General features: G+C 48.7%; 1 protein-coding gene across 2 annotated transcripts in view; it reads left to right on the top strand.

Moving 5' to 3' along the window:
* GRIK3 (glutamate ionotropic receptor kainate type subunit 3) overlaps positions 1-24,578 on the top strand; it is a 133,411-nt gene that overhangs the window by 73,157 nt on the left and 35,676 nt on the right. For both annotated transcript variants that reach the window (XM_077189444.1, XM_077189445.1), the window contains exons 2-8: positions 1,904-2,080; positions 3,000-3,257; positions 5,382-5,563; positions 10,555-10,608; positions 15,986-16,159; positions 18,854-18,997; positions 21,295-21,402. In XM_077189444.1, the coding sequence (XP_077045559.1) occupies positions 1,904-2,080; positions 3,000-3,257; positions 5,382-5,563; positions 10,555-10,608; positions 15,986-16,159; positions 18,854-18,997; positions 21,295-21,402 (1,097 nt within the window). The remainder of the gene's footprint in view (positions 1-1,903; positions 2,081-2,999; positions 3,258-5,381; positions 5,564-10,554; positions 10,609-15,985; positions 16,160-18,853; positions 18,998-21,294; positions 21,403-24,578) is intronic.

Below are 24,578 nucleotides of genomic sequence, written 5' to 3'. Positions count from 1 at the left end.
GGGAGAAAGGCTAATGCCAGCTAGTGGATAATCAATGTAACATTTATCAGTTATCACTTCAGGACAATGCTAGAAAGCAAAAAAAAAAAAACCTGGCTAAACAGTCTGGACAGTGAAGCTTTGAACAGAGAGATGTGGTGAATCTCACACTCACTTCAGTTTTGTTTATTGTGTCTGATTTAATATCGTAGATGAACTTTCTTCTGCCCTAAGAAACTTAAATTGAGCTGCCAGCATATGCAAACTTTGATGTGGATGAATAATTTTCTTTGCACCAGTCAAAACCCAAATGTTTTGGCACAATCCAGTGAGAATGAGGCACGTGGACAATTCTGCTACACTCCTTCCTACGCTGCTCAGCACTCTGGATTGAAAACCTGCCCGTGAGTGACTGGCTGAAAATCACGTGAGACTGAAATGACACTCCAGAATGAGCATTCAGCCTCTTTTTTTCTTTATTCTTCTGCCTATTACCAAAATTAGCACTGAGTTCAGTGTTTTTTGGGGGTTTTTTTCTAGCAGAGACACGCAGGAAACAGCTCAAACTTATTTTATGTCTATGAATGTAAATTAATTCCCACACTCGCTTCACAACTGGGGACAGGATGCACAAAGGCTGCAGAGGAAGAGGAGGAAAGGGACTTGTCACGATCAAGGGGAGCAGAAAGTCAGAGGCTTTTTGCAAATCCTTCTGCTTCCTTGCTGAGAACATCTCCAACCATCACTCCTGTGCTTCACCCAGTCCATGGCTCTGGTCACGTTTCCATGAGGACACCCAGAGCATGGCCATCAGCCAAGCTGTCAGCTTGGCTCTGGCCAAACTGGAACTCCTGGCCAGCACCAAACTGCCACAAAACTATAGAAAATGTGCTCAGGCTGCTGGAGGAGGATTCATGGCATTGCCTGAAAGCCAGCAGGGCTTAGCAGACATCTGTTGTCTACAAGAAAACATTTGAGGACTATCTTAAATTGAAGAGGAAGGTTTTTCCTTCTGCTAATGAACCCTGAGACCATCTGTTACCAATTGTACTTGCTTCTTTCGCTCATCCATTTATTATTTTGGTTTAGTTTTGAATAAAATATGAGCAAGGTTTGTGTCTTCCTGTGGTTCTGTGAGGGGCTCAGGGTGGCTCCTGCATCTCAGAGACAAGGAGACATCATTACATAACCCATCCCTGCACCAAGTCACTGCAATTAGAGTGGCTGTCAGTGGGAACTGAGGACAAGACTCACAGACACAGAGCCAAGAAACCCAGCCACATTGTGACATGAGCTTGTTGCCCTTGGGGAGGTGTAATGGCATTAACAACTTTTGAACACAGGAAAGCTGCATCTGAGATGTGCATTACTGAGCAGAGGAGCTGTAGGGCAGGCAAATCCAGAAGTCTCTGCTGGTCTGAATTAAAAACTTGGGGAACTAAACATGCGGAACAATAAAAAAGGAGAAGGGGACTGAAAATGGCACTGAAAATAGCCATCAGCAGCACTGCCCTGCCTGTCTCCCGTGCAAGGACCAGATGGGTGATGAGGCAGGAGGATTTCAAGAGGAGGGCAGTGCCAGTTTTGTACCCAGTAACTCCTCAGAGCACGGATCATGGCAATAAGCCTGTCCACTTCCCATGGTCTGGACCTAAAGTTTTATGGGAAGCCACTTATCTAGCTCATAAAAATATTCCAAGACTTTAAACCACCCGTTACTGCCCCACAAAGCTGCCACCCTGAACATTCTCATAGACCAGAATATAAGAGAAACCCAAGTTTTCCTATCTTCATTTCAGTACAGGACAGGTCCTCGAGCAAGCCCTGCTCCACCTGCAAACATTCCAAGAGTTTTCTCTTCCTTGCTGCATAAGTTTGTGAAAGAAATTGTGGCTCAAATGTGGATTTTTTTTTTGTCTTGCAGGAGGAATCTTTGAGTACGCAGATGGCCCCAACACACAGGTGATGAGTGCTGAGGAGCAAGCCTTCAGATTCTCTGCCAACATCATTAACAGGAACAGAACTTTGCTGCCCAACACAACCCTCACCTATGACATCCAGAGGATACACTTCCACGACAGCTTTGAAGCAACTAAGAAAGGTAAGAGCAGAGCAAACTTCTGAGCAGCTTTGTGGCCGTTTATTCAGCAGAAGAAAGGTCTGGTTTCCAGACCAGCAGCTTGTTCTGTCCTGCTCTCACCAGTGATCTGGATGAGAGCTCCTGCTGGAGCTGACCTTCCAGAGGCATTTTAATACAAGGGGAACAACTACCTTTTTTTTGCCTCTGAAACCTCAGAAAACTCCTTTCAGGTCTGCTCTAATCCTGAGCAAAGGTCTGGAGGCCATGCCTGTGTTTGTGTCGCTGCATCCCTGGCAGTGCTCACATCCATCGCGTGGATGTTCTGTTCTCTTCACAACAGTCACTTTTGATTACTGGATAACAGCAGCACACTTGAATTGCTGAAGGGGAGGGACTGCACAGCAAAGGCTGCGAGCTGGTGACCTGAGGGCTCGTGGAGTTTGATTCTGGCTGGGGAGAAAGGAAACCTGCTGCCCGAGCTGGCAGCTATTGGAGGGATGTCAGCAGGAGGGAGCTGTCTGCTCCCAGCCAGCCCAGCGACCCCCTGTCCCTTTTCAGATGGTTTTGTGGAGGAGGCTCCCTCAGAGGAGCTTGGCACTCCTCTGTGCCCCCACCCAGCCCCTTTTCAGATGGTTTTGTGGAGGGGGCTCTCTCAGAGGAGCTTGGCACTCCTCTGTGCCCCCACCCAGCCCCTTTTCAGATGGTTTTGTGGTGGAGGCTCTCTCAGAGGAGCTTGGCACTCCTCTGCACCTCTACCCACTGGTCTACACCCACCTGGTATAACTCATCCTCTCTCTGTGCCCAACCACTGCTGTAATTACCCAATATCAGTGCTGGGTCAGTGCCCACAAGTGTCTGGGCTGTGCCCATGGCTGCCCCCATGGCTGCCCCATGCTTAGCCCCCCCAGGCTTTGCTGACATCCCTGCCTTCCCCCTCCAGCCTGTGACCAGCTCGCTCTGGGCGTTGTTGCAATATTTGGACCTTCCCAAGGCTCCTGCACCAACGCTGTCCAGTCCATCTGCAACGCCCTGGAAGTGCCCCACATCCAGCTCCGATGGAAGCATCACCCTTTGGATAACAAGGACACTTTCTATGTCAACCTGTATCCTGACTATGCTTCCCTGAGCCACGCCATCCTGGACCTGGTGCAGTACCTGAAGTGGAGGTCAGCCACTGTGGTGTACGACGACAGCACAGGTGGGTAAAGAGGGGCTCAGAGAGGGAATCCTGGAGATTTCCTGTCTCCTGGGTCTCTTTGGGGAGCTTTTCCTATGCACCCTCTCAAGAGCCAAATGATGCCCCGTGCATTGATGGGTCCCCAGGAGTTCCACACAGTGCTGTGGGAGGCCCTGGGAGCTTTCTAAGCATTTCATTCACAAAGCTCTCAGCAAGTGGGACCGTGAGCTGGCACAGGGTCATGGAGGGGTTTATTGGCATGGGGTGACCATCTCAGCCTGGCTCTTTTGGCACTGTGGTGCCCCTCTACAACGGAAAAGCTGCCTTGGAGAGAGCAGTTCCCAGCTAAAACCAAAAGCAGTTCTGGAAAGTTTTTTTTTGTTTTCTGGATAATTCTGTAACACAGAGCTGGCAAAGTTCTTCATGTAAGGAAAGCTGTTGACGGCTAAACAAAGCAAAGTGCTGCACAGCTCTAGATATAGACCCCCCCAAAAAACAAAAGCCACATTGGATAGCCTGTCCAACCTAATTTCGCTAAACCAAATGGTTTCTTTAGGGGAGGGCTGATGAGAACACAGTTTGACATTCCTGTTTTGCAAATGTGGGTCACAGTATGTTCCCTTCGTGGCATATTCTAATGCATTTCTTCTGTGCAGGGGGACACGCTTCTCTCTTCCCCCTTGCAATAGGCATCTGCTGAAATTCTCCTTGCAACCTCAGATTCCAATAATTCCTGCTCAGCTGAGTCCACCATGGCTCTTTGCCTTGTGCAGGAAACAGAAATGAATTCTGAGGGTAGTAGGAAGTTACGGGTTGTGATTAAGTGACCGTTACGATCTACGCGACTCATAAATCCAAGCCCATATTCATTTTTGCCTTTTGCTACTGTGCATGGTAAATATGCAGATTTTAATTTGTTGTGCAGCTGATTATATCACACCCTGCCCTTTCTCAAGGGCACATCTGCTTAAGAAAACTTTTTGTGATCCCAGAGGTTGTGAGGTTAGGACCAACCTGCTGTTCTCCCCTTCCTACCCAGTGCAGGGACCCCATCCAACTCTACCGGCTGCAGTGGTGGCAGGGGAGCACCAGGAAAAGCCATTCTGTCCTAGAACAGCTCCTCTGGGGTCAATGGTTGATGTGTGGCACCTTGGCTTTGATTTGGCAATGGCCATTTGAAGGAGGGATGGATGGATGGATGGATGGATGGATGGATGGATGGATGGATGGATGGATGGGGGATAGATGGGGAATGGATGGATGGATGGATGGATGGATGGATGGATGGATGGATGGAGGGATGGATGATGGATGGATGGATGGATGGATGGATGGATGGATGGATGGGGGATGGATGGATGGGGGATGGATGGATGGATGGATGGATGGATGGATGGATGGATGGATGGATGGATGGGGGATAGATGGGGAATGGATGGATGGATGGATGGATGGATGGATGGATGGATGGATGGATGGAGGGATGGATGATGGATGGATGGATGGATGGATGGATGATGGATGGATGGATGGATGGATGGATGGATGGATGGATGGATGGATGATGGATGGATGGAGGAATGGATGGAGGAATGGATGGATGGATGGATGGATGGATGGATGGATGGATGGATGATGGATGGATGGATGGATGGAGGGATGGATGGATGGATGGATGATGGATGGATGGATGGATGATGGATGGATGATGGATGGATGGATGATGGATGGATGGATGGAGGAATGGATGGATGGATGGATGGATGGATGGATGGATGGATGGATGGATGGATGGAGGAATGGATGGAGGAATGGATGGATGGATGGAGGGATGGATGATGGATGGATGGATGGATGGATGGATGGATGGATGGATGGATGGAGGGATGGATGATGGATGGATGGATGGATGGATGGATGGATGGAGGGATGGATGATGGATGGATGGATGGATGGATGGATGATGGATGGATGATGGATGGATGGATGGATGGATGGATGGATGGATGGATGGATGATGGATGGATGGATGTCAGCCCTGATCCCATTCTGTGGAGAACAGGGGAAGCACTGAGCTGCTGTGGCCCAGCAGTGGGGAAGGCAGCCCTGTAACACTGTGGGTTTGTCTCTGTGTGACACCTGAAGGCCTGATACGGCTGCAGGAGCTCATCATGGCCCCGTCCCGCTACAACATCCGCCTGAAGATCCGCCAGCTCCCGCTGGACACCGACGACGCCCGGCCTCTGCTCAAGGAGATGAAGCGGGGCCGGGAATTCCGCATCATCTTCGACTGCAGCCACCTGATGGCAGCTCAGATCCTCAAGCAGGTGAGCAGGGGGCCAGCGGGACAGCAAAGGGGCTGCCCAGGAGTCCTTGGGTGTGGGGTGGCCATGGTGAAGAGTGGCACCATCCTGGGTGCAGCTTTCCCTTGGGCTGCAATCCACAGCCACACTAAAAGCTACAGCATGTCCATCCTCCAAGGACACTGCTGGATTTCTACAGAAAATGGTGTTTTCACTGAAAAATTTGAAGAATTGGCTGTGGGTGAGAACAAATAAATGTTACAGGAAGAGAAGGGGCTGTGCTGAATGCAGCACCCAGTCCAGGCTGGTGCTGGACAATTCTGTGGCTCTCTCTGCAGCTGCACAGCCCCAGCCTTCTTCCCTCTTCCCCCTTCTCCCTTCATTCAAGCTGGCTCTCCCAGCCAGGAGGGACTGCATCCTCTGTCCCTTCCCCAGCAGCGTCTGCAATTCTTGGACTTTAAGCCAGATGTCAGTGATTTTCCATTCTTTTGGGCTCCCTCCTTTCTTCCTCCACTGGAATTCTTGCTGCTCACCCCAGCTCCTCCTCATTCCCAAGTGCCTTTGGGTTTCAGGGTTAATATGAGGCAGAGGAAAAGGCTCTCACAGAGATGCTAAAAACCAGCTGGTGGAAGTGTTGCTCCTATCAGCCCAGCACAACACCACCACACAGATTAAATAAATCCCTGAAGGGATGAGAAAGCAAGCACAAGGCAAGAGCCTTCCCCTGCAGCCTGCTTGATGCAAAATGAAGGGAAGTGCTCAGAGAACTTGGAAAGCCTGGGAGGGATTATTATGGGAAGCAATAGAAGGGGCTCATTGTCTCCTGCCAGTTATTTTCCCGTTCTGGTTGTGTTTGGTGCTGCTCACTTATTATGCAGTTTATTATAGTTTATTGTGCCATCTGCTCAGCTCATCACCGCTGGTGCAGAGTGAGGAAGATGGAGGAGAGGGGGGACTAGGGGAGACAAGTCTCTCTAAGTCCTTCTGGCTGGGTTTGTGTGTGTGTTGGGGTTTTGTCAGGACCTGAAGCCACAGATTTCAGCTTAGCAATAAAAGACAGTGTATTTTTACTCAGGGAAATACTAGTATATTTTCAGATTCTGGGAAGTTGCATGAACCCAAACCACAGCCTGACTGCTCTCTGCATTCCTGGCCACTCTGGTGTGTAACATCAGGCAGGTTCAGAGCAGTGCACCATGATCTGCAGGTCACCTGCATCTGCTGAAGACTAAGAGGTGTAAAAACCTCGTATTTTCCTCACTTGTCTACCTGTAGCAAGAAATGTATGCCTAGAGGTGCCACTTTCATTTCTTTACCACTGAAAATACGAGCTAGGCAAAACCATCTCCTAGAGGAGGGGAGTCTGCTTCCCTTCACAGCAGCAGAAGAAAAATGCACAGAACAAATAATGGACTGGAAAAAAAAAACAGGGAGGAAGGCCCAGCATTCTGTTTATGGCAGAATCAGGAATATTAATATTTTATTGCCATTATGTGCCTTTTGTAACATTTTGGTCACTACACCAGTCAGCTCTGCAGACATTTCGCTGGATGGAGTCCCTGGAGTCTCTTGGCCCTGCTGCCACCCCCATGGATGGCAACAAGGTTGTCACAAGACTTGTGCTAAAATTTCCACTCCTTGACTCTGATTTTCATTGCACATCTTCAGAAAACACAGAAGGTTTGAGCACCTACAGCCTGTGCTGGCTGAGCAGCTCTAATGAGCAGTGCACACACCGTCATGTTAGTCAGGATCTTTCTCCCCAGGGATTCAAGGTTCCATGATCAGCACAGCACTGATCATCTGGGCAGTTTTTGAAATTGGAGTAGTAAAAAATGCATGGATTAGTAATCCATGAGTAACACCACATGAGCCAGCACAACACCACATGAGCCAGACTGTCACCTACTGGTCCAGCCTGGGTCCCTTGGTGTGACCAGACATCAAACCATCCATTAGTTTGTCCTCTTGGAAAACAAATAATTGTAGAGACCTATCACAGAGTGAGTCCTGCTTGTGAGACTCTCCTGTCCTACCCCAGATTCTCCAGCCTTCCTCAGTTTTGGTCCCTTGTTGTCACTCCAGGTCTGTTCCCGGGCTGTCCTGAGCAGCCTCTGTGCTCCACAGGGCACAGCTGTGCCTGTCAGCTCTGACAGAGCTCCTGCTCTCATCCCAGCCACTGCCTGTGGCTCATCCACCAGGATGATCATTTATTCATTTCCCCACAAACCCAGATGCATCCTGCCCCAGGCTGCCAGGGCTGGGAAGCTGGAGCTTCCTTCTGACAGCAGCTCTGGGCTCCTCAGCTATGGCCAGAGTGATCCAGATGTAGAACATGAACTGGGATCTCATTATGTGCTCCAGACTGGCTCCCCATCACTAACTGGTGCCATTCCCTGCTTCAGCTCTTTGAACCAGGGTGTGCAGGAGGGAGGGAGCTTCACTGCAGCCCCCTTGATGAACTGACCAGACTGGGGGACAGGATGGTGAACAGCCACAGGGACAGCCCCCAGATTCTCCAAAAGCTACTTCCAGAACAGGAAACCTGGGGTGAAATCACACTTTGGAGTCACAATATCTCGGCTTGCAATCCCAATCCTTTTCTTTTCCCTTGTTTTTTGACATCTCACTTCTTTTCAGACTGTCACTTCCTTCCTCGGAGGTAAATTCCGCCCTAGTAATTTTAGCAAAAAAAACCAAGGGAAGCAAACATTTCCTGGGGGGACTTGAAGTCACTTTCCCATCAGTGGGGATTTTAAAGTGCTCTTGCATGTGTTTTCTCCAGAAAACATGCTCACACAGTCAGCATCCCAGCCAAACCCACAGGAATCTTCCTGTCACCAGCCACCACTTTCAAGGTCACCTTTCTCATAGACTGAAACGTGCTCCCCCCACGTTGTGAAGGGTCTGGACATGGTCATCCAGCCAAGGCCCCCTTCAGCCCATGGTTGTCCTCTGAAAGAGCTTCCAGACAGTCTGTTCTCTCCAGTGCTCAGTTATGCAAATCCCAGCAATCTGCAGGAGCCATCCTGTGTGTAGGGCTGGCAGGGAATCTCAAGCTGTGCTGCCAAGGGCCCTCAGGACCCTGATCCCCTAAAGCTGAGGGACAGGGGATGTTCCCACTCCCCATCCTTGTGCCTGCACCTTCACCGACCCATATTGTGTTTGTGGGGTGCCCCAATGAAGGAAGGAACGATGAATCTGACTCCATGTTCTCAGAAGGCTCATTTATTATTTATTGAAGGCTAATTTATTATTTTATGATACTATATTATAATAAAGAATACTATACTAAAGAATACTAAACTAAACTATACTAAAGAATACAGAAGGGTTACTTACAGATGGCTAAAAAGATAATAATGAAAAACTTGTGACTCTTTCCAGAGCCCTGACACAGCTTGGCACTGATTGATCATTAAGTCAAAACAATTCACATGAAACCAATCAAACAACCACCTGTTGGATAAACAATCTCCAACCACATTCCAAAGCAGCAAAACACAGGAGAAGCAAATCGGATAGTTATTGTTTTCCTTTTTCTCTGAGGCTTCTCAGGCTCCCAGGAGAAAAATCCTGGGTGAAGGGATTTTTCAGAAAATATGAATGTGACAGACCCACTTCTAAACCAGGCCCTAAGTGAGGATCTGACTGTTGTGTTCAGGAAGGAGGGACAGAGGCAGGAGCTCCATGAACTCAGTGCACAGATGGGATTGAAGGTGGGCATGCAGAGCCCCACAATTACTCATGTCAGGAATCAAAACCCTTTCAGCTGCCTTCTTAGACACTACATGGATGTGTGACCACAGAACAGGCTGTTTATGGTCAATCTGCACAGGTTTCTGGGAGGTTGCTCATGGTTTGGTGTTGGAGGAGGAAAGGTGACCTCCTTTCCCAGCTGTGCCAACAGAGCCTGTGGCCCTGGACGATCCTGCACCCATGAGTGAAGTGTCACCATGCCCTGGTGAAATATGGGTCTCCTTGAGCCAGGTCTTATAAGCTCTTGGAGATCTATCTCACACCCAAGATAGCTCAGCTACCTTAGAAGGCATAAAATCAGCAGGATGGCTTCTGTGGTAGCGTTGGAAACAAAAAGGTTTTAATGAAACAAAACTCTTTACAGAGCAAAACCGAGCCAGGTGCAAGAGGTTCTTGCTCCTGATAAAACAACTCACAAAAGCAATTAGTTTCTTTGTTCTCTTCTTTTTCTAGTAAATTGCTCAGGTGGGACTTTTAGGCTCCTGTCCAATTGGTTGTCCTTAAGTTTGAGGTGAAGTCCTCCAAGTCCTATGAGATTTTTCACCTAATTGAGGAGAGAAACTTCTGGGCTTTTTTCCTTTTTAAAGGGACAAAGGACAGTTTTGTCACTCCATCAACAGAGGGCACATTCCTATACCCTGGCACAGCCAGGGACGCCCAGTGTCACCCAGAAATGCCACCAGCCCTCATGGCAGCTGCACACTGAGGCTTTGCCATGGTTTCACGATGGTTTGAGGACTACAGCTCTGCTCAGCTCAGCTCTTGAGCATGTGCCTGTTGCTGATGAGCCTGGCTTAACTGCTCCATGGCCTTAGTCCTGAACCAAACCTGGTGTTTCCAGTTTCTTAACTCCTCTATGGCCTCAGTCCTGAATCCAAACTTGGTGTTTCCAGTTTCTTCACTGCTCCATGGCCTTAGTCCTGAACCCAAACCTGGTGTTTCCAGTTTCTTCACTGCTCCATGGCCTCAGTCCTGAATCCAAACCTGGTGTTTCCAGTTTTTTCACTGCTCTATGGCCTCAGTCCTGAATCCAAACCTGGTGTTTCCAGTTTCTTCACTGCTCCATGGCCTTAGTCCTGAACCAAACCTGGTGTTTCCAGTTTCTTCACTGCTCCATGGCCTCAGCCCTAAATCCAAACCTGGTGTTTCTGGGTGTCTCCTGCCACATTTACCTACAAGATCTGAGTTTTATGTTGCATGGCTGCTGTAATGTTCTTGTACCCCTTTACTAACCCCTTTTCCCTCCTCTTCTTAAGGCTATGGCAATGGGGATGATGACAGAATATTACCACTTCATCTTCACCACTCTGGTAAAGTATCTGGCTGTGCACACACCTTGTACACACTGATGGGGATTGGGATGTGAGCACAGAAAGCAACCTGTGCACACTGAGAGGGCTGGGATGTGGGGGGGAACTGGAGGTGGAGGGTGGGATGGGTGCCTGATCCTGGTCTGCACTGCCAGGGGGAGGGAAATGCAAGAAAAAGGGGAGACCTGGGACCCTGCCAGGAGGAGAGGACAGGCCTGGAGCTGCTGCAGCTCAGGGTCAGACCCCAGTGGCCTGGCTGTAACTCCTCTGCTCTGCAGCACTGCCTGAGAGCTGTCAGTCCCACCTTTTCCTGCAGGATGGCTCCTCTCTCTTGCATGAGGAATCTGGGGGATTTGGGGGTATTAATTTCAGGAATTTTGGGACTGAATTTCATGGATGCTGGGAATTTTTGGGAATTAATTCTGGGGATTCGGGGAATTTTGGGAATTCCCACCTTTTTCTGCAGGATGCCTCCCCATTCCTGTATCATGAGTTTTGGGACAGAATTTTGGGAATTTTGGGACTGAATTTCAGGAATTTTGGGGCAGTCCCTCCTTTGGAGTGCACAGATGAGGGTTCTGGCTTTATTTCCCCTCCCAGTCACTTTGATTTCAGTGTAGCCCCCCACACAGTGACAGTGAGCACAGGGAGAGTGCAAGGCTGCAGCCCCCACCCAGGATCTGGTGGGATCCTGATGCAGCAGGAGCTGGGAATGGGCACCCAGGACCCCTCTGGAGCCAGGAGCAGCCCTGCTGTGGTCCAAGCCTCAGCCCTGCAGGTTTATTTTGCAGGAGGGGAGCTCAGCCTGACATTAACTCCACTCTGTTAAACGTGGGCCAGTCCTCTCTGACTCTGGGAGGCATTTGGCTTTCCTGGCAGGGTCACTTTTGTCTCCATTTAAGATGCTATTGTCTAGTCTGCTGTTGAATTTGGTGTGATTTTGAAAATCCAATTTATCTTTTTTGCCTTTGGGAAAGAAACAGACGAAACTAACCCTTAAAAACGACAAAATTTATTTTTCAAATGCAAAAGACATTTTAATTACCCCAACTGCCATTATCTATTCCAGGCAGCTTTAAGCATTTCCCAGATAACCTCCTATTAATCAGCCCCAGCTGAGCCTGGAGTACATTTCATGTGTAGGTACAGCCTGGAGGTGGGAAAAGAGGAATTATAATAAATTAATAGATAAGCAATCACAATTAATGCCACTTTCCTGAAATAACAGTTATATCATGGGAAAGATATTTTAATCTGTCATTCCTTAAGGCAATGTTTTCCTAGCTTGCAATGCCTGTGCTTCAGCTTCCCCAGTACGAGACCCATGGGGTGCTAATGAATTAGTCTATTATGTTATACTGAATGTTTCTAAAAGGTCCCCAGTCAATACTGAGCACAGTGTATCAACACTTGGCATGAAATGCTTCAACATTTCGCTAGGCAGCACGACTACAGTTCACTGACTCCAGCAAGAAGAGCCCCATCAGCCTTTTCCACCACAGGACGAGGATGTCTGATGAGCACTGGTCCCTGTCACATGCAGATTTTACACCCAAAGCCCTTCAGGGAACACCCCAGATCTCCACCCTTGTGGGGGCTTTGGGTGAGCTATGCAGGTGTAAAAGCTGCATTGCAGGTTTAGTCTCAGAACACGTGGAAAATGCTGGTCCAAATGCGACGTTCTGGTGAAGTAGAAAGGGTCTTTCCTTTTGCACTCAACACAGAACATGGGAAACCAGGTGTTATAATCTTATTGGGGAGCAAAAAGTAACCTTTTTTTAAAAAAATTATGTTTGGTATCATCTCTGTCCCTCTTCTTTCTGGATGAAAGTATTTTATTTTATTTATTCTTTTAATACTCCATGTTTTAAGCCAATATTACAGAAAGTATTTTTGCAATTTCTATATTTTTCATTTTTTTGGTAGAAAATGAAGCCTTTTTCTGGAGATGGAACTATACCTCTATCAACACTTTTCAAAACCCTGGTGAAACTCTTGTACCCTGACATTCCTACGCATAGACTCAGTTATACCTTAACACTTTTCCCTGTTTTGTTCAATATTTGAGTCTGCTAATTCTTCGACATTTATGAAGTGAGATAATGCAAAATTGCAACGAGAAAAACCAACAAAGACTCAGCAGTGTGTAAAATGGGGCTTTGGAGCCACAGCCAAGCCCTGCCAGCTCCCAGGGCAGAGCTGTGGGGACACCTCACCCATGGGATGCCCTTCCTGGACCACTTTTCCAGCCTCCCTCTGAGGATGTGGCATCACTGAGGATCAGTCCCCAGCACTGCTGCCACCACCAAAGAGCCCAAACTGGGCAAACTGGGGAAGGGGGAGAGCATCACAGGAGCACTGAGAGCAAAATTAAGGGTGCAGGGGAGAATTAATCTGCAGTACAGAAAATAATGAGTGAAAGGGAATGTAGATGAGGTGGAAAATAGAACCAGATGTTTCAATTTGTGGCTGTGCAGGAGCAGAAAATCCAGAAGAAACTGATCTGATGAGTCCCATCCACACCTCCCCACGTCCTGACACTCAGCTGGTGTTCTGGATTATCCTCTGATTCCAGGAGGTGATAAATCAGGCTGCAGCTGAGATTTAAACTGGAACCAAAGAGGGATCTGATGGGAGGTTGGTTTCTATAGGAACTTGGTGAAAGGAAGGGTCAGTGGGGAGCAGCAGGGCAGGGACAGCACCCAAAATACCAGTGGGATCTGAGAGGTGGCCAGGGCTGCTGGTTTGGCAGATGGGCAGCAGAGACCATGAGGGCTGGAGCTCAGGGATCCGATTTGTCTCACCCAGTCACATTCTGAGGGGAAAATCATCGGATTTTGCAACCAAAAATTATTTCCTCACAACAATTTCTGGAATACAAACTGAAGTGTTTGATTAAAAATGAATCCTGAGAAAAACAGACCCATTCCAGCAGGTCAGGCACAGAACTGCTGTCCCCACTCCCAGCCAGAGACACGAGCACCTGTCTGAGGTCAAACCACTGTATTTGCCCTTAGCTCCCTTAAGTCATTTAAAAGTCAACATTGTGGCCTGTTCTTCACAGTGCCCTTTAACAGAACGTGCAGGTTTGCACTTGCAATTTTTCAGGGTTAAAAAACAGCCCAAAAACCCAAGTCCCAACTGCCATTGCAGGGTGATTAATGATTTGGTCCCTGCTGCACCTGCAGCTTTGAGCACTGCATCCATCAGCAGTGAGCCCTGGGGCTGCAGAGGCTGGGGCCAGGCTTACAGAAAAGATCAAACCCCCAAAGCTTATTAAAGCAAAACAGCCATAAGAACCCTCACTCCCCCACAGAGAATGATGCCTCGGTTGCTGGCAAGTGGTGCTGCTGTCCTGCTTTGCTTAGGGCAGCACATATGGGACTTTGCCAGCCCCCTGTGGGCAGATGGGGGCTGCAGATGGGAGGCCCCAGAGTGTGGCTGTGTCCCACCAGCACAGCCCCAGCACAGAGCACAGAACAGGCACAGCCACATAGCACAGAACAGGCACAGCCACATAGCACAGAACAGGCACAGCCACAGCACAGAACAGCCCCAGCACACAGCACAGAACACAGAACAGCCCCATCACATAGCACAGAACAGCCCCAGCACACAGCACAGAACAGGCACAGCCACAGCACAGAATAGCTCCAGCCACAGCACAGAACAGCCCCATCACACAGCACAGAACAGCCCCAGCACAGAGCACAGAACAGCCCCATTATACAGCACAGGACAGCCCCAGCACAGAGCACAGAACAGCCCCATTATACAGCACAGAACAGCCCCAGCACAAAGCACAGAACACAGAACAGCCCCACCACACAGCACAGAACAGGCACAGCCACAGAGCACAGAACAGCCCCAGCACACAGCACAGAGCACAGAACAGCCCCAGCACACAGCACAGAACAGCCCCAGCACAGCCCCAGCATCTCCTCCCATACTGAAGCTCATTTTTGAGAAGCCCCTGTGAGAGCAGGGAGTGTCACATATTCACCCCCACGCTCCATTGCAGACTCGTGGCGTTGCCTTTCCGCCTCCCCGGCTTTAAACTGCCGTGAAACCCTTGCAGAAGTTGTTCAGGATAAATGCTGATGAAATATATCCCATCCAACAAATGGTTCACCCCTGACTGCCATCTCACCACACTCCCTCACTCCCCCCTTGGGTGAGCTGGCTTTGGGGAGCAGATCAGCTGCCACCTGCTCCTGATGTGCTGTCTAACCCAAAACTCCTTCCTCAGCACTGAAGCTGATATTCAGACACGTGGACAGCCAAGAGCTGCCCCACAGCAGTGCTTCCCCAGTGCCCCCAGTATCCCCAGTGCCCCTTGCCAAGCCATGCTGGCAGGCTGGCAGCCAGCAGAGCTGAGCACTGCCTGGCTCTGCTTTTCACATCCTATAAAGGGCACCCTCATTCATCTGCAGACTGTGTAGGCTGGCCAGAATGTCAAGAAATGCGTCTTAGTTCCTCTTTGATAGTCTGCAAATTGGTGTTTTGCATTCAGAGTGACTCTGTCATCCCCAGCACCCTGTGGGCCTCAGCACTGCCAGCAAATCCTCTGTGGAGAGGCCCATGGGAGCTCCAGACACAGAAACTCGGCCTTGTCCCCCCTCCCTGGGTCACAAGTCTCTTTTTCTAGGGTCACAGGCAGGTTTTCTCCCCACAATCCACTCTCTTTCATGCTGAGAGCAGGTTCTTTGGCTCTTTGGTAGGAGTTCCCTTCTGCTGTGTGTGGGGGAATCTGCACATACAGCGCCCAAATTGCACCAACACCTCCAGGCCTCTGCAAGCAGCCACTGACGGCAGCAGGCAGCACAATCCTCTGAGAATCCTCTGAATTCCTGAGGGATCTGTGCTGTGACTGTGCTCACAGGGATCTTAGGATGAGGGAAGAGACGAGGATCTGACTCCATGTTTCAGAAGGCTTGATTAATTATTTTATGATATATATTATATTAAAACTATCCTAAAAGAATAGAAGAAAGGATTTCATCAGAAGGCTGGCTAAGAATAGAATAAGAAAGAATAATAACAAAGGCTTGTGGCTCGACTCTCTGTCTGAGCCAGCTGGGCTGTGATTTGCCATTAATTAGAAACAGCCACATGAGCCCAATCCCAGATGCACCTGTTGCATTCCACAGCAGCAGATAACCATTGGTTACATTTTGTTCCTGAGGCCTCTCAGCTTCTCAGGAGGAAAAATCCTAAGGAAAGGATTTTCCATGAAAGATGTCTGTGACACTGTACTCCCTCCCACCTCCTGTGGGCTCCGCTGTCTCGCTCCAAACACAGACACGCCGACCGACGCAGAAAACTCAAACAAAACAAAGCTAAGCAAAATGTTTAAAACCGGTTTCTCTCTTTTAAGGATCTTTATGCATTAGACCTAGAACCATATCGCTACTCTGGGGTGAACCTGACCGGATTCCGGATCCTCAACGTGGAGAACCCCCACGTGTCCTCCATCATCGAGAAGTGGTCCATGGAGAGGCTGCAGTCGGCGCCCAAGGCCGAGCTGGGGCTCCTGGATGGTGTGATGATGGTACGGGCAGTTCAAACAGGGCACAAGGGTCTGGGAAGCAGGGCAGGAAGGCAGGAACAGTCATTGAGGCCTAAATGCTACTCTTATTGGTTTTTGTACCAGTAACAACTCATCCCAGGTATCTGCTCTGAGGTGCTTTCTTGCATTCTTTAACAGCTGTTCCTCAAAGTCTGGGGTGAAACATTCACCCCACTGCTGTGGGGCCAGCTGCCAACAGATTGTCACCAGACAAGCCAGGACATGTCCCAAAGGGGCCCAGCTGTCCCTGAGAGCAAAGGGACATGAATTCTTTAACAACTGTCCCTCAAAGTCTGGGGTGAGGCCCACACCCCACTGCTGTGGGGTCAGCCACCAACAGATTGCCACCAGACAAGGTAGGTAGCCAGGATGTGTCCCAAAGAGCTCTAGCTGCCCCCAAGAGCAGAGGGACACAGGTTCTTTAACAATTGTCCCTCAAAGTCTGGGGTGAACTCCACACCCCATTGCTGTGGTAAAGCTCCTGCTTGGGCCCAGCTGCCAAGAGACTGCTACCAGACAGGTAGCCAGATTGTCACCAGACAGGTAGCCAGGATGTGTCCCAAAGAACTCCAGCTTTGAGCCCTCAAAGCCCCTTTGGCTTTGCTCTCAGCCCCAAGAGCAAAGGGACACCAGCACCCAGGGCTGGCAGCACAGCATACAGCCAGGCTGGACCAGGCACTTTGCTGAGATTGAGATGGAAGAAAGAGCCAAAGCAATGGGCAGAGATGGGCTGAGCTGCAGCTTTGATGGCTCCTTTTAGGGCCTGATGGCAGCTCTGCTCTGCTGAGTTACTGCTGGGAAGGTACAGCACCTGCTCGCCCATCTGTCTTCCCTGCCAGGCTGTCTCCGACCCCCAGAACTGTTGACTGCCTCCCTCCTCCCTTCCCTTTAGATCTGCCAGAAAGTGGCAAAGCCTCCCAGACTTTCACCTTGAAGTGGCTCCTCAGATGCCTGCTGCTGTGTTTGTTGTTAGGGGAGAGACCCCCACTCTCCTGCAGGCTCCTACCTCGCCCCAGGCTGAGCCCCACTGTGCCTGCAGCACAGCTCGGTCCCCATCCCCTCTTTGCTCTCTCAGAGGGATCCTGCCTTTGATTCCTCTTTGCCAGGTGTCTGTACACTGGGGCCCTGGACTCAGCTGGGCATTACAGTCTGTAATTCACCATGAAATTGCATGGACATATCCTTGCCCCCCTTTCCTCCAGCCCCAAATTCCCAAAGCTGTCCCTGCTGTGGTCCATACTCGCCCACAGATGCAGGTGGGGCTCCTGCTCTTCATGCTTGGTTGCTGAGGGAAGGGAAGGTCACAGGGATGGCTGCCAAGGCTGGGGGATTTTCTCCATGGCTACGTCCTGTGAGATGTTTGCTCAGTTATTTGCTGTATTATTTTGTTTTATTGTGGTTTATTACGCTGCTGCTACACTCACATCTGTTTCGTGGCTCCGTGAAGCCAGCAAATAATGTATTTTCACTAGGAGGTCTTACCACATCAGAGTGAGAAATAAATCCAATTCTCTTGATCAGTGTTTGGATGTAAGATGGGGCATCTCAAATTGAATCTAAAATCATCACATTATATGGGGGAAAAAAGTTCTCCCTAGTTCAGATCACTGAAATGCTAGAATATGTTACAAAGCCATGAGGTCCTGATTTTGGTGACAGCTTGTGTCATTTTTGGAAAACTGTGTGCCCACAAACATCTCTGTTTCTTATTTTCCCATGTATAAAATAGTGTAGAAAATATGTTCTCATATAGTTTTTTTTACACTCAGACAAAACAGACTCGATATTAAGAAAACTCTGTTACTACCTTCCACATTTAGAAGCCGTTGCCTCCCTCTTTGACACCACAGCAGGAAATGTGCAAGAAACAACCCGAACAGACAAACGGCACTTCCAGAATCGCTGATTTTAGACAAAACCCTGAGCTTTTGATCTAAACAACCAAGGAACCATCAGGGAGCACAGGCAGAGAAACCCTGGGACTGGCAGGGGTAACTCAGAGCAGGTTCCACCTTTTCTTACTGTGAAAAAAGCCAATAATTTGTTTTTAAAATTTTAGAAGTTTAATGGTTATAAAAATAGTAATACAATTAGAGTAATAATAATTTGGACAATTTGAATTAGGACAATATGAGACAATAAAAACAAAGAGTTATGGACAGTCCGGGTACCTTTTTCTGGGCAAAATAAGACTGAAAAAGGAGCCACGTTAACAGAGGATTAACCCTTAAAAGCAACAGCCTGTTGCATATTCCTACATCTCATCCATGATGCATAAATTCCATTCAAACACAGGATGCTGTCTGGGCAATGTCAGCTTCTTCCTCATAATCCTAACAGTGTCGTCCTGCCCGAGCGAGGCGGGAAGAAGTTCGTTTCTCCTGATAATGGAGCAATAAATTCTCTTTCTCTGAAAGATTTAGGTGTCCTGTGACTGCTGTCACAGTACGAGTCCTTTTTTTTTAAAAAAAAAAAGTATCCTGCATCGCACAGTTCCTATTTTAACATTTTGTCATAACCCAAAACTACATTTAACGCACCGCTAAAGAGAATTAACACAGCATCACTTCCTAACACAACACATACGATATTCACTTGAATATTTGCCAAAAGCCAATCACAAAAATGGGCGTTTTTCACACGGCGAGCCACCGACGCTGTCCCCCTTCCCTTTAGACAGACGCTGCCCTGCTGTACGACGCGGTGCACGTGGTGTCCGTGTGCTACCAGCGCGCGCCGCAGATGACCGTCAACTCCCTGCAGTGCCACCGCCACAAGGCCTGGAGGTTCGGAGGCCGCTTCATGAACTTCATAAAAGAGGTAAAAACGTGGGTTCTGTTTGACTATAAGCATTATTTCCCCCCGCCATGAGGAGCAGGTTCCCAGGGGTAGGTAGTGGAGGATTGGTAGGTGCAGCGTTAGAAAACTCCCTGGACCGGGAGTTGTGCAGTCCCTCAGTGCTCCCACTGATGCCTTAGGATTGTAGCTTTTATATCTATTTTATAGCTTTTATTCATCTATTTGTAGTCCTGCAGTTCTTCAGTGTAGAACTCTAAACTCCATATGCACTGTGAGCTGCTGTGGTGGTCCCAGGACCAGGGAAGAGATGAGAATCTTGACTCCGTGTTTCAGAAGGCTGATTTATTATTTTATGATACATATTATATTAAAAGAAAATGATATATTAAAACTATACTAAAAGAATAGAAGAAAGGATTTTATCAGAAGGCTAGCAAAGAATAGAAAAGGAATGATAATAAAATCTTGTGACTGCCTCAACACAGGTGGCTGTCATTGGTCATCAAGTAAAAACAATTTCACATGCTGGGTGAACAATTCTCCAAATCACATTCCAAAGCAGCAAAACATGGAGAAGCTGAAGCTTCTCAGCTTCTCAGGAGAAAAGATCCTAATGAAAGGATTTTTCATAAAGTATGTCTGTGACATATTTCCCATTTTGGGCAGACACAACAATTCCTCTGCAGGCCTGGCAATCAAGGACACCTCACTGCCTCAGGCCTTGAAAAAATGTAAAACAAAAGTGAGTTGGGGGGGGAGAAAACTTGGGGTCAATGACTTCATTAGCTGAAGCTGTAGTTGGGAGATGAACCCCCAACAGGCAAATGGACCAAACTTATAAAATGTGAAAACCTGTCGTCATCCATTCTTTGGGTGTAGCCCCTTGTGGGGGGGTTTCATCTGCCCAAAATGTACCTGAAGACCCTTCAAAAAATATAACTGCATTTTATTGCCTTAATTTTGTCTGGCCTCTGTTTTTAGGTAGCCCAGAAAGGCATCAGCCCCGCGGGAGCTGCAGGGCTCAGCACTGCAGCTGTGTCTGCTCCAGCTGGGCTCGTCAAACATTCCGCGTTTCCCCGGCTCCCGGGGGGCTCCGAGGGCTGCACATCCCACAGGCAAACCACCTGCACGCCCAAATGAGCAAACACCAGCCTCCCCAGGAGTCCAGGGTGGCAAGGCTGGGAGCAGGCTGTCACTGCTCCTCAGGAATTAATGAGGGAGAGCCAGAGGAGCGTGTTTACTGGGAGAAACGCCAGTTACTCCCCCTGAGAATGCATCGTGCCACCTTGATCACACTGGAATATTTCAAGCTCCCCCACCCATAAAATAAACACATTTCTCAGTGAGCAGCCTGCACGGGGCTGCTCAGGGGAGAGATCCCCAGGCTCAGCTCCCCACTGCTGGGATGTGATGCTGAGCAGCAGCCTGGCATTCCTGCAGGAGCATCCTCCTCAGGACAATGTCACAGCACACCCAGCTCTGTCCCCAGGCATTGGGCGCCTCACTGTCCCCCAGCTCCTGCTCTGCTGGCACACAGCACCAGAGAGATTCATTCTAGGGTGCTGCAGTGGGAAAGAAATCAAATTTCTTTCCAAATTTCAAACATGGGGTTTTTTTGTGGAATTGAATTGAGACATCTTCACCCCAAGCTCCTGCTCCTGGTCCCAGTCAGACCAGGTTGTTCAGGACCTCAGTCAGCCAAGCACTGAAAAATCTCTGGGAATGGGATGTCCCCAGTCCCAGTGAGCACCTTCCCATCCTTATGCTGCCAAAAACTGAAGCAGGGCACCAGCAGCACATGGCCCCAGACTCCTGTGCCTGTTTCCAAACCTCAGATCTTGCTTGCATGAACACATTCTTGGCCTCTTCTGCTCCAGTCTCCCTCTGGAAGGACAGAGGGAAGCATCCCCAACATTTAAGCTTCCACACACCTTGGAAGCAGCAGCAAGTTGGAGCACAAAGGGATTTCTCCTGGCTGGAGCTGCCCCAGAGCCGGTGTTTATCAGCACCACAAGGATGAAGGCAGCTCACAAGGATGCTGTGATAAATGCAAGTCGTTTTCTACTGAGTCATCACGTCCTGCAACAGCTGGTGAGCACAAAAGGTGCGAACAGAAATTGTAGCAAGGACTGCAAGAGAGGGAAGGAAATCTCCAGCTCCGTCTGCAGTCTGAGCAGCAGCAGAGGGATTATTAATTAATCAGGCTCTTTAGGGAGAAAGAATCAGCATAAGGACTAATTAAAAGAACATACAGCGGAGGGCAAAAGATTATTTATGATACTGAGTAACAGCCCTGCTACTTTTTCTCCCTTCCACAGGCCCAATGGGAAGGATTAACGGGACGCATTGTCTTTAATAAAACCAGTGGTTTACGGACAGATTTTGATTTGGATATCATCAGTCTCAAAGAAGACGGCCTTGAAAAGGTAGGCAGGGTTTGTTTTATCTGCATGTGGCTGAGGATAACGCCGGTGCTCAGCAACAGAGAGATGGTTGGTGCTGTATTGATTCCAGGTTTCTGGGGTTTATATAAAAGGATATTCACTTTGTGGGATTTCTCAGATCCTTTTCCATGCTCAACCATGACTCACTCGCCCTGAAGCCAGTGCGTGGGATTACAGATTGCAGAAGTGCTTGTGGCACTTTTCCTGGGATAGTGGAGGCAAAAGAAACTTTCTGAGCATCCATTAACCCCTCCCTGCCCTAAGCAGGCAGGAATGATGCCTGTCCCACTCCCTCTTGCTGGCCTGGCTCACAAACTCTCAGTTCTTCTCTCAGGAGACCACAGCCCTGGAGATCATCATCTGCAGTCATTTCCCACTATGAAATTGCCCAAGGCTGGGAACAGCCCCAGTTTATTACAACCTGGAATCTGCAGGATGATACACTGGGTATTTTGTTTATTACCTAAGGGACAATAAGGAAAAAAGAGAAGTGTGGCCTTGCCTGTCTGGCTGGGGGGTGTCATGAGGGTCGAGAGCATGAAAGCTGCAGCCTTAGGTCCTCCAAATTAGTGCAGATCTCCTCTGGGCACAGTAAAACCATGCTGATGTGCAAATCTGATCCCAGGTGTGCCTGGGGACTTAATTTCCTTCCCTTCAATTACTTAAAAAAAGCAAACTTAAAATAAAAAGGCAACACACAGAGCCTTAAAGCCCTTAGAATGCAGGTTTCAAGGTGAGATCAGCTGATGACAAACAGAGCAGCAAGCGGCCAGAGCACAGGGAGCTGTGATTCCCAGGAAATTCCATGATTCTGACTACTCTGTGGGCAGCTCTGTGTCCCTGTCCTGCTACAGGTGTCTATCACCTGTACAGGAGGAATTTGGCAGGGCAGCAAGGCCCTTTCTAGAGCAGAGTCTGCTTCGAGACAGGTACCAGGTGCCTGTGGCAGCCTGGCTCTGTCCCTCTGGGCAGGGGGACAGGTTCTGAACCCACAGGACACCTGGCTGGGGTGGCAGGGAGGGATTTCAATTACCTGTGCATGGCCTGAGAGCACAGGGGACTTGTCCAGGGAATTAATCACTCAGCACAGGGAGGCAGCCCCCGGGCTGGAGGCAGCCGTGGATCCATCCTCTGTTTGGAGGGGAGGCCCCCGTGCCACGTCCCCCTTTCCTCACCATTTGGCTTTCCTGGGATTTGAGATGAATGGCAGTCACATTTCCCCACCACAGCAGCAGCTCTGTGCCTCAGGTAACACAGCTCAAGGTCACCACAGCCCTCTCCTGCTGGGGAGATTTTGGTGTCAAATAAGGAATAAAGGAAAGGTTTCAAATCAACACCGTGACCTTCAGTCTGGCTGGTTAAGAAAGGAGGCAGGACAGAGCTGGGGAAGGTGCCTTGCAAGAACTGAGCAGCAGCTGACCTTTGCAACCTTATTTCCTTACAAAATATTTTGTTTATAGAGCATAACCCAAAAATAACAAGACATCTTTTTGAAGTTTAGCAGCACCGAGGCGCTGCTGGAGAGCTGTGTTGGGCGGATAATAGAAAACATTCCAGCTTTTTGTACCACATGAATCCAAATGTTTAAGCACAGCCACAGAATCACCTGTCAAACCAACACCTCTCAGGTGGGCTGAGCAGAGCTGGCACCAGCTGGAGTTATTGCAGTTCTCTGTCACATCAAGCCCACTGGAAGCTGCCAAACCTCGACGTGTCCCCTGCACACCCCATCAACTTTTGTCTCCAATAATTCAGAGATTTCACAGTTCCCACCATTATTCTTCTGAAAGCTTCGTGTCAGCTCCAGAGGGGTTTTAAAGTATCGATGTCAAATCTCTGTTGAAGCCAGAATTCTGTCAATAGTTAATCTGAACTAACAAAACACCAAACTACAAACAAATCCCAGCTGGATTGTGCTTTATGTATCACAGCTTATGTTTGTTGAGCTTTAGGATTGAACCCCCTGATCCTCATACCTCCTGGATGTTCCAGGGATTACAGGAGTATTACCAAATCCTAATTACATATAGTTTGACTATCTGACTCACACAGTTCTCTTAAAGCACTTTTTCCTTTTTCTTCCTTTTTTAATATTTTAAACTGATTAATTCGGCCTTAAGTGCCGTGCATTTAATTTTCTTAAAGAAAACGTAGCAAGGCAGAAGTGATTGGGGCTGCAGTGCAGCAAACTGGGGCCTCTCAGGCTTGCTTTTTTCCCATCCACAATAATAACAATTTTTGACATTGCAGCTGTTGTGTGATCCAAGGCAGAGATGGGGGATCGCTTCGGTTTTACCTGAAATATTTAAAACCTTTCACAAAGTTCACGGAAACTCTTCCAGAATTTATGACAATTTTTTTTTGCCAGGCAGCATTGCTCATTACAAAGTCTCTTTTTGGGGATGCAGTAAAACCAAGTTCTCCCCTTGGACTGCTGGAGAGGCTGAAGAATCTTAAAAACAGCAATAAATAAAAGATGGGAAGCTGCTGGCTCCCTGGTGGATTGAGCTGCCTGCCTTTGGCTTCTCTCCGAGTCCCACCTTGCAGTTTGACCCTACAGATGGATCGTTCTGCTCCCATTTCCAGGTGGGGTTTGTTTTTTTCTCACTGCCAGGCTGGCTCTGTGGCCACCCTGCTCCATTTGCTGGCAGCACTCCCACATCCCTGCAGCTTTCCTGACATTTTATCTCTCTGTCACAGTCCTTTAGCCACTCCTGCCTTCAAAGTTTGTCCCAAAGCCTCCCCTGCGCCGTGGAGATCAGGTTAACAGGCTTAGCCTCGCCCAGATGACTTCCTTAAACAGAGACATGCTTTGCCATTTCTGGATCAATAGACCTCATTGAAGTCTAATAATTTATTACATTTGACAGCTTGAGAAAACAGAGCACCTGAAATAGAGCTGATGTGCCTGTGCCACCCCCTCCTCCGGGTTTGCAGCCAGGATTGAGGCCCCTCTATTGCAGGGATTTCCCAAAGGGGGGCCCAGGGCCTTGCCTAGAGAGGTGTTGGAAACCTCCAGCTGATTTGCCACGGCACAGAGAGCAGGAATGGGCCCTATCAGGGATCTGCAGACCTGCTCGAGCCCTTTTTAATCCTCCCCACCAAAGCAAATTGGTGGGGAAATGGAAAAGAAAGCAAATGGACTCCGATTTGTGGTT

The sequence above is a fragment of the Agelaius phoeniceus genome, chromosome 22, assembly GCF_051311805.1.
Source record: "Agelaius phoeniceus isolate bAgePho1 chromosome 22, bAgePho1.hap1, whole genome shotgun sequence".
In the NCBI taxonomy this organism is placed as follows: Eukaryota; Metazoa; Chordata; class Aves; order Passeriformes; family Icteridae; genus Agelaius; species Agelaius phoeniceus.
Note: the sequence above shows the minus strand (reverse complement) of the source record. Positions and strands in the feature narration are given on the sequence as shown.